General features: G+C 49.9%; 1 protein-coding gene across 2 annotated transcripts in view; it reads right to left on the minus strand.

The window, feature by feature from the left end:
- Positions 1-12,437, minus strand: part of TMTC4 (transmembrane O-mannosyltransferase targeting cadherins 4) — a 61,669-nt gene extending 49,232 nt beyond the window's left edge. Inside the window, exons 1-5 of one of the 2 annotated variants that reach the window (XM_036831534.1) lie at positions 12,311-12,431; positions 11,097-11,412; positions 6,700-6,915; positions 2,823-2,938; positions 1,438-1,654 (exon numbers count right to left, since the gene is read on the minus strand). In XM_036831534.1, coding sequence (XP_036687429.1) covers positions 1,438-1,654; positions 2,823-2,938; positions 6,700-6,915; positions 11,097-11,147 — 600 coding nt within the window. In that variant the 5' untranslated portion in view covers positions 11,148-11,412; positions 12,311-12,431. Of the gene's footprint in view, positions 1-1,437; positions 1,655-2,822; positions 2,939-6,699; positions 6,916-11,096; positions 11,413-12,310 lie in introns of both variants that reach the window. The other variant, XM_036831535.1, reaches the window with a different exon arrangement.
- Between the last annotated feature and the right edge of the window lie 273 nt (positions 12,438-12,710).

The raw sequence follows: 12,710 nt of genomic DNA on the forward strand, positions 1-12,710 counted from the left end.
TCATATTTAAAAGCAGAATTTTAGAAACATTTCTTTGGTTAACAATTCAACTATTTCATTTTGCTTTTAAGATTACACAAAATTAGACAAGGACCAAAACAGTAAATCAGTATTTTTGCCAGAAATTCCCTTATTTCTGATCAATGTGCACAACACTATCATTTAGACCATAAAGAGAACCTGCATGGAAACAAATTCTAATTTGATCACAAATCTATCTATCTACCTATCTATCGATCGATAGGTATTTATCTTACAACAGTTCCCAATCCCTTAAGTCCTCTGAATTTGCTGAAGTAAAAAAATCATGAGACTTTTAAAAAAGTTTTCAAGTAGTAAGATATTAGAAGGAGGTTGTGAGAACAATCCTGCAATCCTTTTAATACCAAAGAACAGACAGTTTAACAATACTAACAAAATCAGATGCTAAAGGCAGGAATTCCGCCCAATATTTTGAAACTGACTTCAAGATGCTCAATGCAACTGGTCAAAATGCAGGTATTTAAATACATACGGAACGCAGGAACCTATTGTGGAGAAGCAAGAAGGTCCATTTGGTATTTTATACTAGGTACTTCACACTTCCAGAACGAAGAACTAAAATCAAACATGCTGACTTACATTTTCAAAGGGTTCCATGGCAGTGGGGTAGGGTGGTTCCTGAAAACCTCACAAGTGTTTGGTTAAATCCCAACAGAGTTTGCACCGAACACATTCAGCAGCAGCTCAGCGGATTCAAAGCAGGAGCTGCCTGTCTACACGGGCTGAGAAGCCAGGTGGGGAGAATTCACGAGCAAGTCCCAGCAGGATGCGGGGACCCGCTTTCCAGGTCAACTCAAAGCATGCTGGCCTCTCCTGGGCTCGGGCTCGGATGACCAGATCTTAAGTTCTATCCCTGCATCCACCAGCTACGTGACTGACCTGGGTAAGTCCTGAATTTGTCCCCCCCCAGGCTGCTTCCTCTTCTGTAAAGTGGAAATTGTTAGGCTGCCCCCGCTGATCCCGCGGAGTTTTGGTGACAATCATATTAAGTATGAGAAAGTATTTAGGAAGTTATAAAGCTCTCAGCTAACATCGGAAAATTGCATCAGACCCAACCTGGAAGAAAAGTAATCTCAGACTCTGGTTTTTAGACCCCAAAGCTGGGCAAGACTCAACATTCATACCTTCACAATGTGGTCATATAAGGAAACAGAAAGTATCACCAGAGATCATACCACACGGTCATTATACAGTCTTCGCCCATAGGGGACCCTGTGTTTGCCCTAAGAGGGACCTGTTGGCCCTACAAATCATCGTTCCAAATGTCTGAAAGCTTGGGCTTTCTACAGCCAGACGAGTATCCGAGGGAAGCCTGTTTTAGGGAACGAGCCGATACGTGGACGGCCTGTCCTCCTTACACCAGTGCAGAGGCGGTGGCGGGCGGACGATACTTACACACTCGGTGTGCACCGGGTGCACAGCAAACAGCAGGGCAGCCAGCAGGGACGACCTGGGGGCCAGGTTTAGCCTCCGGCCCTTACTCGTGTACTGCAGGCCCCCAAAGAGCACGGAGAAGACGTCCACCAAGAGGACGGAGACGCCGCTGTGCAGGAGGATGTTGACCACGTGGAAACTCACGGGGTGGAAGCCTCCCGACAAATAGTAGTTCATCCTGCAGTGAAAGAAGGGTGTTCACACCAGAGCTCCAGAAGCACGCGAAGCAAAACGCGAACCAGCTGGAGGAAAACCCTGGCGCATGAAAATACTAAAGGGAGAAGAGAAAGTGTGCAAGTTTGATAAAAGTAGCGTCAAGATAAATAATGCCTGTCAAGCTAAGAAGGTTGAAGAAGAGGTAAGAACATAATTAACTGCAGAGCGGAAAATGTAAGATAAAGGCATCTCAGAGGAGTGGGACAGAAAACACTTGGAGAGGAAACGCGAAAGGAAAGCTAGACAGTTTTTTAGGTGCAATAAAGGCAAGACTGTCTCCCAGGAAGATATAACAGACCACACGTTACTCAGGCTACCCCACAGGGACCTGGATTTAAGATAGTCATGTGACTTGCTGATTCCCCCACCCAACCCGGTCCCCACCCCCCGCAAATACTCCTTGACAGTTTGTCCACCAGCCTTCCAGACAATGGAGCTACTTCCTTATAATCAGGGATTCTTACTCTTGTTGCTTTTCAATCACCAGTGGTTCCAATTCATCATTTCCATGCTTCTTTGAGAGATCTACACACAGGTATCTAACGCATCCAAGAAACAGCTACGCATGGGAACTTTTGTGAGACGAACAAATCTATTTAATGCAAATGGCTCCCTGATTAATGGGGGCTGGGGAGACTGTTTTAAGCTTCATTTTGTTTTTGCATATTGATGTGGTCACAGGAGGAGGATTTATACCTTAGTTTTTCATAATGAAAAAAAAAAATCACAATTTCATCAGATGCTACATGTTGCCTTGACATATTGTTTCCTCAGTATTAACTCACAAAGGGTCCCACCTCCAAGAACTGTGCAAAAACATGGACCACTTCACCGAGTTATCCCTGCCCAGACCCAGGCTAAACTTCTCGGTGTGGTTCCACCGTCAGTGTCCGCCCCGCCAAAGCGGCATCACCCTAAAGCGATGCTTCCTCAGGCACATTCTCGCCGTCCTCCTGCAACCTAACTCCTGATGGCTGCAATTAGCATGTATTTCTTGGAGACCCACGTAGTGAGTGGCTTATACGTCCCTCCGGACCACTGACCCAGGACCCCTGTCACATACCACCTGGTACAACGTCACGCGCAGGCCTTGGGTGCCCCTCCCACACAGCCGTCCTGTCGCACCTCACCTGAAAGTCAGCACCGTGAGGGGTCGGTAGGACTTGTGGCTGGTGTTGCTGCTCAGCCGATTGCCCCAGAAGTCGTGATGCCACAGGTCCCCGAGGGGCGTTTCTGCTCGGAGGTCCTGCGGGAACACACCAGAAGAGGGATCAGGGCTCCTCTCTCACCCTGGGCAGAAGTCCTCTCTTCTCCGTCTCTCCCACCAGTCCTGGGTCAAGCCACCGTCATCCTCACCCAGGACCCAGACAGGCCTCCTCGCGGCTGCGCTGCGCCCTCTGCCTGCTCTCCAGTAATCCCTCCGAAATGCAAATCGTGTCACCCCACCCACCCCCCCCTTCCAGGACAAAGCCGATGTCCTGACACGGACGCCAGCGTGCGGTGCCCTGGCTCCTGCTGAATTCTGCAGGCTCATCTTGCACACTCTGTGCTCTGCTCCTGGCCTTCGTCTGGTCCCCACACGACTCCCGCTGCCACCCACCTCAAGGCTGTGCGCGCACAGGTCTCTGCCCAGACGGTCACCCCTCGACTCCCCACAGCTCAGCTCCTTCCGCCCTTTGTATCTCAGCCACTGGGCTACGACCTTCTTGAGCTGATGCGATTCCCTTCCCTTTGGGGCATCTCGCGCCTGTCCTCACAGCACCTGCTGCAGGGCGGTTTATAATCATGTGACCCCTATCTGTCTTCCCCACTGGACTGGGGCTCCTCGAGGCCTGGGCTTCCCTGCGTTTGGTGGGAGTACACAGAAGGTGCTCAATCCATGTGGAACGCATGAATGGACCATATAGCTAAGTGAGATCACTATTACCCTCTCTCATACCCAATACGTAAGGTAATTTACCAAAAATATCCCAGTTCAAACATAAGAGTAAGCATATAGATTTTAAAGTTTCCCATTTTTGATCGTGAGCTAAGCAGATAGTAAAATTACAGAAAAAACAATTTCCATCTAATTTTTAAGGAAAAAAATTACTAAATATGTTAAAATGATACCTACCGTATAGGGTAGTTTAATTTGGTACTGAACTACAGATACTTTAAAATGAATCTTTTGTTTTTTTTACATTTAAATATGAAACTAGATGACTTAAACTGCGTTTAACAAGAAGAAAGGCACTGGGAGTAGGTATCAAAACTGAATGTTAATTTTCTCTGCACAGCACAATTAAATAGGAATATTTTAGGATCTAGAAATTATGATGTAATAACCACCGCAGGGTGTAGCAGTCAAGATTCTTTGCTGCAGCAACCAAAACAACTGAGTAACTTAAGTGAAAAAAGGAATGCCTTAAAAAAGATCACAAGGCCCAACGACTCCCAGGTGGGCTGGAAGACCTAGTTTGGGGCTGTGCAGCCAGAAGGGCACCAACAAATCAGACCGCCGAACATCTTGCTGAGGCTGCCTGGCTGCCCGCAGACCCCTCTTCTCTGTAGGACTAGCTCCTGCCTCCAACAGGTGGGCGTATCTGATAGGAGCCCCTTTGCCTGGGTCTGCATCCAAACTGGACAGGCTTTGCAGCTCACAAGTATTTGAAGATGGAGAAGGCCCCAAATGGAAGAAGTGTGTCACATCATGGCCAGTCCAAGAGAGCAACCGGTGTCCAGGACACACAGTGGCATTCAGTGAGTATTTGTTACTTAGGAGCTTAATGACCCAAAGGGAAAAGCTTGGGGACAGGCAGCAGAGGTGAGCTGGTCACCTGACACCCACTTTGAGGGTGAATTTCACTTCCGTTGGGTATCAGCTTCAGAGGCCTTGAGTGTCTGGACCTCCCTCTAAGAGTTGATTCGATATTTCACGAAGGTCATGGGATCCACCCACTAACTTAGTTTACTCCAGGACCATGTTGGAAGTCCATGTACTTTTGCATTGTCCCAGAAGTACCTGCTCAGTTGTGAAGGAATTGAGCAGAAGATCGTTCCCTCCATTTGAGCAGAAAATGAACACCAGCAAAGCTCTAGATATTTGATTAGGTGTAGCCTACACACAGCAAGGCACGCCACAGGAAGAAAGGTCAATTTTTCCTCCTAATGATTTATGGAAAAGATGTGTCGTGTCTCAAATTCTTGCTAACTCCACGGTCTCAAAGAAAATCATCATCTCAATGAAAAAAGGCAACTCAACACTACAAGGAAGCATCTGGAAAACAGTCTTCAACACCAATAAAATCCAGTAACAGCCTGTTTCACATTACCGTAGGCATGGTGCCAATGAACAGAGGAGGGCCTTTCATTAAACAGGAAAGGCAAAAAAGGGGGCTAGCGAGTTAACAAAGGGGCACAGTGTGATGTTCTAGAAAACACTGCCAAGACAATGTGCGGTAGGGCCACAAAATGGCTTCATCTGCCTTTCCTCACAGAAGAAAGAGAATTACAGCCTCATACCCGGGCATCTGATGTACGACACAGCTCCTGTCTCCCCTGCCTCGCTCACCAAAGTTCTTCGACATCGGTCCTGCGTTAACACTTCATATATCCTCTACTTTATAAGAGTGGAAGAGTCAAGAAACTCTCACCAAATGGAATTTTAAAAATAAAGGCATAGCCTCATATCCCTGTTAGAAAAGCAGTTCTGTAGCTATTAAGCCACCCATGTGACATAGTTGCTTAGAGCTACACACTTACTTCTTTTTGTTTTAAGCACTGTTTCAAAAAGAACTGAAACAGGAACATCTGCAGTAAACTGCTGGGTGAACTTGAGGGAAATTACAAGTGAAGAACTTGGATTCAAAATAAACATCAACAAGGCTGGAGTCTGTGCCGTGGAAATCGAGAAAATCAGAAAATCATTTAGAGTATGTTACAAATAAAATATCTGCAAAACAGCCATCTCCTTACCCCTCACTCTCTCTTCCCCGCCCCACAGAACACCTGTTTGTTACGTACAGAATTTTTCTCAACACTTTCAATATGAAAACAACTCTTTCCGAATTTGGGAAATTCATGACTTCAAACTTTTTAGGAGCATTTAAGGACAGTGTTACAAAGAGATGCTACAATTTCATCTACTAGAGAAAGAGATTAGTAAATTCCTTCAAGTTCTCTTCGCACAGAATATCTGCTGAGTGGTGAGATGGTCACAAAGGCTCTAACCTGTGCTGTTTCCACGTTCTTTCTCCTCTGGGCTCTCCCTGCCTCCAAGTTTCTTGTTCTGATTTTCTTTTAGCTTGCTGAAACCTTTTTTCTCCCCTTCCCACAAACCTATTTCTTCTTCCCTTCCTCTAGTCAGCGAGTGAAGGAGAATATCATTTTCCCTGCGTCTACTGGTGAGCAAAAGTGGCTGGGATTTTGCAAACTCAGCAAACCTGAGTCTCCAAACATGAAATGAGCAGGAACTGCAGCTTCTGCGGGCAGCAAAATCCTGGTCCTCCGCAGCTGTCAGCAGGCTGTCCTGATGCTCTCAGCGAAGGACAAAGAAGCCAGCTCGTTGCCTGCTGCTGCGGATGCACCTCTGGCAGGAGAAAAACGCATGATTTGTGTGTGTGTGTGTGTGTGTGTGTGTGAGGGGCGACGGTTCTGGCCTAGAGTTCTGGAAATCTGTCACAAAACCTGAAATAGTCTGCAATGCCCTGCAAAACCCTGGCCTTGTCATCTTAGAATAATGGTCTCTCTGATACGTGCGTGGACTGGGGCCTCATGTAGGGCACACAGCCAGGGTAAAGCTTGAGGTTAGGCAGAGCTTGGAGACCCTGCTGCCAGTGATAAAAGGGGCCCTAAATCAAGGAGATGCTCTCTAAAAGAGATGGGAAATCCAGAGCACGATGGGGGCCCAGGCAAAGGCTCAGCCGAAGTTCAGCAGAGAATCATTCAACACCGACGCAGAGCATCACGCAGGGACGTAGGCACGTGGTTAACGTCAGTTTACCAAAGAGACGTTAAGATACGAACCTTATTGTTAACGATCGCTTCAGAGTCGTCAAAGACAAAGTCTCCATCGTAGCTACGTGCGAAACACACGAGGGAAACAAATCCCACAAGTAACTTAGCCCAGAGAGGAGGAAGAACAGAAGACGGAATGATGTGATCCAAATTGGCATCCCACTCGGCCATCCTGAAAACTGCGGGCCGCCGGCCTCTCGCTCCAGCATTATGCTGGCTAGAAACCTGCAAGAAAAGTGACACGACATAAATATTCATCAATGCCTCGTTAGGAATGTTTATACAGTAGACATGTTTACCTCAAGTGAAAAAGAGCTAGATAGTCTCATGCATTTATGCTGTGAGTTTATAGGATGTGATCATTAACAGCTTTACATTGTGGTTTCAAAACTCGAGTGGACAGAAAAATCACGTGGGACACATGTAGATTCTCTTGGGCCCAAATACAACCTACCAAGTCAGAAGTCCTTGGGCTTCTGATGCTGGATTATCCTTGAGAAACACTGATTTAAGGGAATCCTATGTTTATCAGCCCCATAAGGCAAATCATTTTTATAGTCCTTGAACCAGTTTACAAAGTTAAAACAAACAGTTACCATCTTGCTTCTTCCAACCGAGAAAAATCAATAAATATTCATTGTTGGGTCTTAGCACATTGTGTGTGTTCGTGTGTGTGCGTGAAGCATGGTCCTGATTCTGAAAGAGCTTACAGTCTATCTGCACAACACAGACACTCCCGCCAGTTAAATGAAAATCTGGGAGAGAGAGAGTTTAATAGAGGTGAGGTCGCAGGGCACATGACCGTGGTTCCCACACAGGGGACAGAGAGAGGAAGGAGGGCACACTGCAGACTGACTGGCTGGGGACAGCATCATTCCAGAAGGATGAACTGTACCCTAAAGGAGAACAGGGGGAGCTATTCCAGGTGAGGACACGACCTCCAATACTGGTGAAGGAGTGAAGTTAAAAACAGACACTTCTTTTAACTTTTCCTTCAAAGGGGCATATGTTAAAGCCAGAAATTTCGTTTCTCAGCCTTGCCATTTCTTAGTTCTGTGGCCTTGTGTGTGCCATCTATCCTTAAGAGTCCACTTCCTGTGTACTTTGCAAACCAAAAGAACTTTCCAGCAGTGAGAGTTGCCTAACAGCTTCCTGACTTGGAACTTGCCCAAACAAATATCAAACTTCCCCTCCCCTCCAATCACACTGCATCTGTCCCCATTCTCCACACCCTCAATAGGCACTTCCTTTGGTTCTACCAGGATCACGTCTGGGTCAAACTGCTTAGAGGTTCCAATCCTGTGTAACTTTGGCCAAGTTACTTCACCTCTCTGGGCCTCAGTTTCCTCACCTCTAAAATGGGGACGATAACTGGGCCCCCCCTTACATGGTCGTCATGAAGGTTAAGCAACACACCCACCTAGAGTGCTTAGAAACACTGCCTGGGTTTAATGAACGCCGAGGGAAGGTTACCTGTTATTACTAGTACTTTCTTCAAAGAGGGAGAAAACACAGGCACAGAAATATTCTCTTTTGAGAATCCTCTGGAGTATTTGGTGTACTGGTACTGAGGCTCTCGTCTTCCCCAGTAAGGGAGCAGGGCCCCACTCCTTCATGCTGAGATGGAAGAAAACCCCAGGCCCCTTGATTGGAGAGGCAGTTTAGATGTACAGCTGACCCTTGAACAACTCAGGCGTAAGGGGCACTGACCCTCCTCACAGTTGAAAATCTATGTATAACTTATTATAAGTTCGTATCTGTGGTTCCTCCCCATCCGGGTACTCAATTAACCACAGATCTTGTAGTAATGTAGGCTTTTTTTGTTTTAGCCTCGCCGTGGGGCATGCAGGATCCTAGTTCCCAGACCAGGGATCAAACCCACGATGCGGTTCTGTTTTGTTTGTTTTTAGTACTGTAGTCTTTGCTACGGAAAATAATCTGCATATAAGTGCACCCACGCAGTTCAAAACCGTGTTGTTCAAGGGTCAACTGTATTTGTTTACAGGTCTCCAAGGAAATACCCCAGATTATGGAATCAATAAGAAGTCAGCCCAAGAGGCCATCCGAGGTCACAGGTGCTGGAAAGCGGTTCAAGTTTACAATCCGGAAATGAAAGACTCTGCAACTGTCTCGGCACTGGGCCCTAGAGCTTCTCCACCTGATGTAACTCATGCTCTCAGCAAGTGCGGGGGGGCGGGGGGGGGGGGGAGGAATATTCCAGCCACTATCTGCTGCCTTTTTTTTTTTCCTTTTCTTTTTCACTGAAAGGATAAACCACTGGTCAAATCCAAATCACACTTGCAAACACGACAGAGGTCACAGGGGACACAGGCCCCAACCACTGTGTGTACATTTCAGCTAAAGAAATTACCCCTGCTACTAAAACTAAAATAAATAAGTGAAAAGGACTGAATAGTTAGGAAGTTACCCTGACTTAACATGGAGGGAATAAAAGCGTTCTTTGATTTACAGAGTGAATGTGAAGGAAAGCAAATACTCTTTATCAATTTTAAATGCAAAACAGAGCTGTGAGCTGATAAACGGTCCCATAACTCATCTTGATGTTATCTGCTTCAGGCCCAAATATTTGAATAGTGTTTCACAAACGGTTCTGTGAGGTTCAAATGGCCCTCCAGGAAGAATACTGGGTCAGGAAATAATTTGTGCTCCTAAATTAGTTGCTGAGCCTCCCTTTTCATCTCAGATTGTTTGTAGCACACACCAATCGCTTTGGTACTCAGGCAACAGCTGAGGCAGACGGAAGGCAGACTACAGACCTGAACATCTCGGGTGCCCGGGGGGCCAGGCCTGGACTCCTCGGGGAGTCAACAGAATGGGTGAGGCAATCTCAGAATGAGCTCCCCCTCTTCTCTGGCAGGGACATCAGGAAGCCTAGCATCTGTCCCATCCCCATCCCGGCTGGCTCTTCCCTCCTCATTGCTGCGTCCCTCCCTTGGTCGCCAAGATTCTCACATCTCTGCTGCCCCTGAGAACACTCACAAATGCCCTTTCCACTTCAGGCGTGATTGTTAATGGGTATAGGAGGATAGTTCGGAAAATATTGTGGATTAGCAAATGCGATACAGGTACAGTGCGTCAGGAACCTCGGTCCAGCCCAGTGGTTGAGAGCACAGGTTCTGGAGGCACACAGATTTGGACTGGCTACCGGCATGACCTTGAGCTACCTAGTCTTTCTAAGGATCCATTCCTCATCAGCACAATAGGGTATCACTACTGACTCCAGCAGGTTGTGCTAAGGATTAAATAAGAGCATATGTGGAAACAATTAGCTCCCATGACTGTAATCATTTTGGAGAGATTAGTACCAAGTGACCAGCCCCTGACCTCCTGTCTTGGGATCACCAGTGTTGCCATTCCTGAAGATGCGCTAACCAACCAAGGCCAGCAGTAGCCCATCAGGTGACCTGATACAACTGAGAAAAGGGCACCCTTCTTTTGGGCAGACCCGGTGCACTGCTTCCCTGGCCAGGCATCTGTATGTCCTGCATAAAGTGCACAGCTGTACACCCTGATCCTCTTCCTCCAACAGTAGATGGCCTTTTTTCTGCCATGTTCCCAGCCAGGCTTGGTGCTCAGGTAAAAGAAGCCCTGCCGGCATAAGGTGGTACATGGAGGGAGACGGGTCCCCTCCACCTTTTTTGTATCCAGGCCATGAACCAGGAAGGCACACGTTCTGTTTCTCTCCGGATGGGCCCTGGGAGGCATGGCCCCATTCCCCTTCTCCAGGGGATGTCCTGCCCAGGAGCCCCGGGTGGATAGTAAATTCGCCTTACGAACTGAGAATAAGGGAGCAACAGAGTGGCCTCAGGCTCAGCCCAAGCAGAGCTCCAGCCAGTTTTACCAGTGACAATGCTGGTGTTCTGATTCCTATCTGACTCCTGTGCCGATCTCCCACTGTGTTGAGACTTGACTAGCGCCTATGAGTAGTTGGACTTGGAACGAAGCAGAAGTCTCTTTATTCTCAATTTCTCAGACTCCTTATATCAAGCCTCTATGTTCAGGGGGTTAAAACAAATTAACCGATCATCAATGAAAAGGTCAAAAAGACCTTGAACAGGGATCCTATGCCACCTCTCAAAAGCAAACAAACATCAGTCACTGAGCTGAGAACCCTGGGGACCTGGTGACAGCTGACACAGCAGCCTGGACTGCAGTAAAGAGGACGGCAGATCAAACCTAAGTGATCCATGGAAAAATCAGCAGTCACCTACTAAAGAATATTCTTCCCCCTACACTGAAGGGCCTTCTCGCATCAGGCTAGCCTTTCTACCTCATCAGTAACAATCCACCCACACACCAGTTGCCCTCTGCCAGGCTGAGATGAGACAGTGCCTCTGGAAATCAGAATAAAGAACACAGCCGTTTCCGGCCCAGCATGTGGAGACCTGAGTTGGCTGCTCCTCTCCTGGGGCCCCCAAGGCACGGGAGACAATCATCTCTACCGCTCTCCACCACGCAGCGCTGAACACAATGCTGCTACTCGAGGTATCTTCCTCTTGTGCTTGCCTTCCCAGTTTCTTAATTCAGTAACACATGAGGGCCATGCCTGCCAATAGCAAGAATGACTGCGGAGGTTCGACATTCACAGTTCCACTGTCCCAGAAAGTTTCCAGCTTGCTAGCTTGTAGCCATTTTCCCATCTAAGTCGGCCGGTGTCACTTTACCCCACCTCCATCTGGGGCGCGCCAGGCACGGTCGGGACTGCGGGAAGAGGGGACAGGGAGGGGATCCAGTCAGTCCTCACTGTTAATTGTTTCTCAAGAAATTCTCCCCATCCATCTGCTCTCCGAGGGAAAGAGCAGTGTGGCACGATTCACAGTGCTCCGGCTAGATCTTTCCTCTAACTCCTCCCTTCTCTTGTGTGTGGTTAAAAAAAAAAAGAAAATACACACAGCCTACAGTCACAACATCAACAAGACCAGAAGCCCCGCGGAGTTCGCTGGAGGTGAGACGGCGGTTACGCCACCTGCTCTGCTTCCCCAAACTCCAAGCCCGCGCAGAGAAGTGGCAGCTCGGTGGTTCCGGGCGCCCCGACCCAGGGCACGCCGCTCTGCCCGGCAGCCAGCGCCGAGTGGCTGGCACTCGCGGCGCTGCAGGGGAGCCGCCTTTAACCCAGAGCAGGCGGCCGAGCGGCCCGCCTGCGCCCAGCCACCGCCCGCACTGCGGCCAGCTGGCGGCCAGGCGCGGGGTGGCGCGGGGCCCCGCGGCCCGGTGGCCGCTCCGGGGACACGCCAAAGGCGCCCGTGCACCCGGGGTCGACGGAGCGCCACGCTGCTGGAGCGAGCAGGGGCGGCGATGAGAACGCAGGGGCGCGGGCAGGCGGAGCGTGCACCCTCCACGCCGCGCCCTTTGTCCCGCGTGCTGCTTACACCCGGGCGCATGGCGACGGGGCCCGCATCCCCGGTGACCCCGGCCCCGGCCACAGCCCGGGTCCCGGAGCCAACTCCTCCAGCAGCGCAGCCGCCCGGCCCGGGCCGGACCGCGGGGCTCGGGGCGCGGCGGCAGCGAGGAAGGACCCCGCGTCCGCTCCGCACCCAACTCCGCTCGCCCCGCGGTACTCGGCCGCGCTCGGCCCTGCAGGGGCCGACCCGCGCGTTACCTGCTAGGAGCCCGAGCGGCGGCCACATCTCCCTCCCCGGCGCTGAAAGTCCAGCGGCTCTCCGTACCAGCCCGGAGCCGGGCAGGGGGAGGGACCTCCCGCGCCGCTCCCCCGCTCTCCGCCCCCCGCCCCCCCTCCCCCCCTCCCCCCTCCCCCCTCCCCCCCGGCGCCCCGCGCCTCCCGCACAGTCTTCAACTCCCCACCCGTACTGGCGCTCACTCTCACACTCCCGCCTCGGCCCGCCCCCTCCTCGCGGCCATTGGCTGCTTCTGCCGTCACTTTCACGCCGCCGCCGGTCCCTCTTCAGGTCATTGGTGGGCGCGCCGGTGACGTCAGGCCAGAGGGCGCTAGTCGCGGCGGAGGAGTCGCAGGGACAGACTGACTCGGTGGCCGAGGAGGA

This window comes from Balaenoptera musculus, chromosome 18, assembly GCF_009873245.2.
Source record: "Balaenoptera musculus isolate JJ_BM4_2016_0621 chromosome 18, mBalMus1.pri.v3, whole genome shotgun sequence".
NCBI lineage: Eukaryota > Metazoa > Chordata > Mammalia > Artiodactyla > Balaenopteridae > Balaenoptera > Balaenoptera musculus.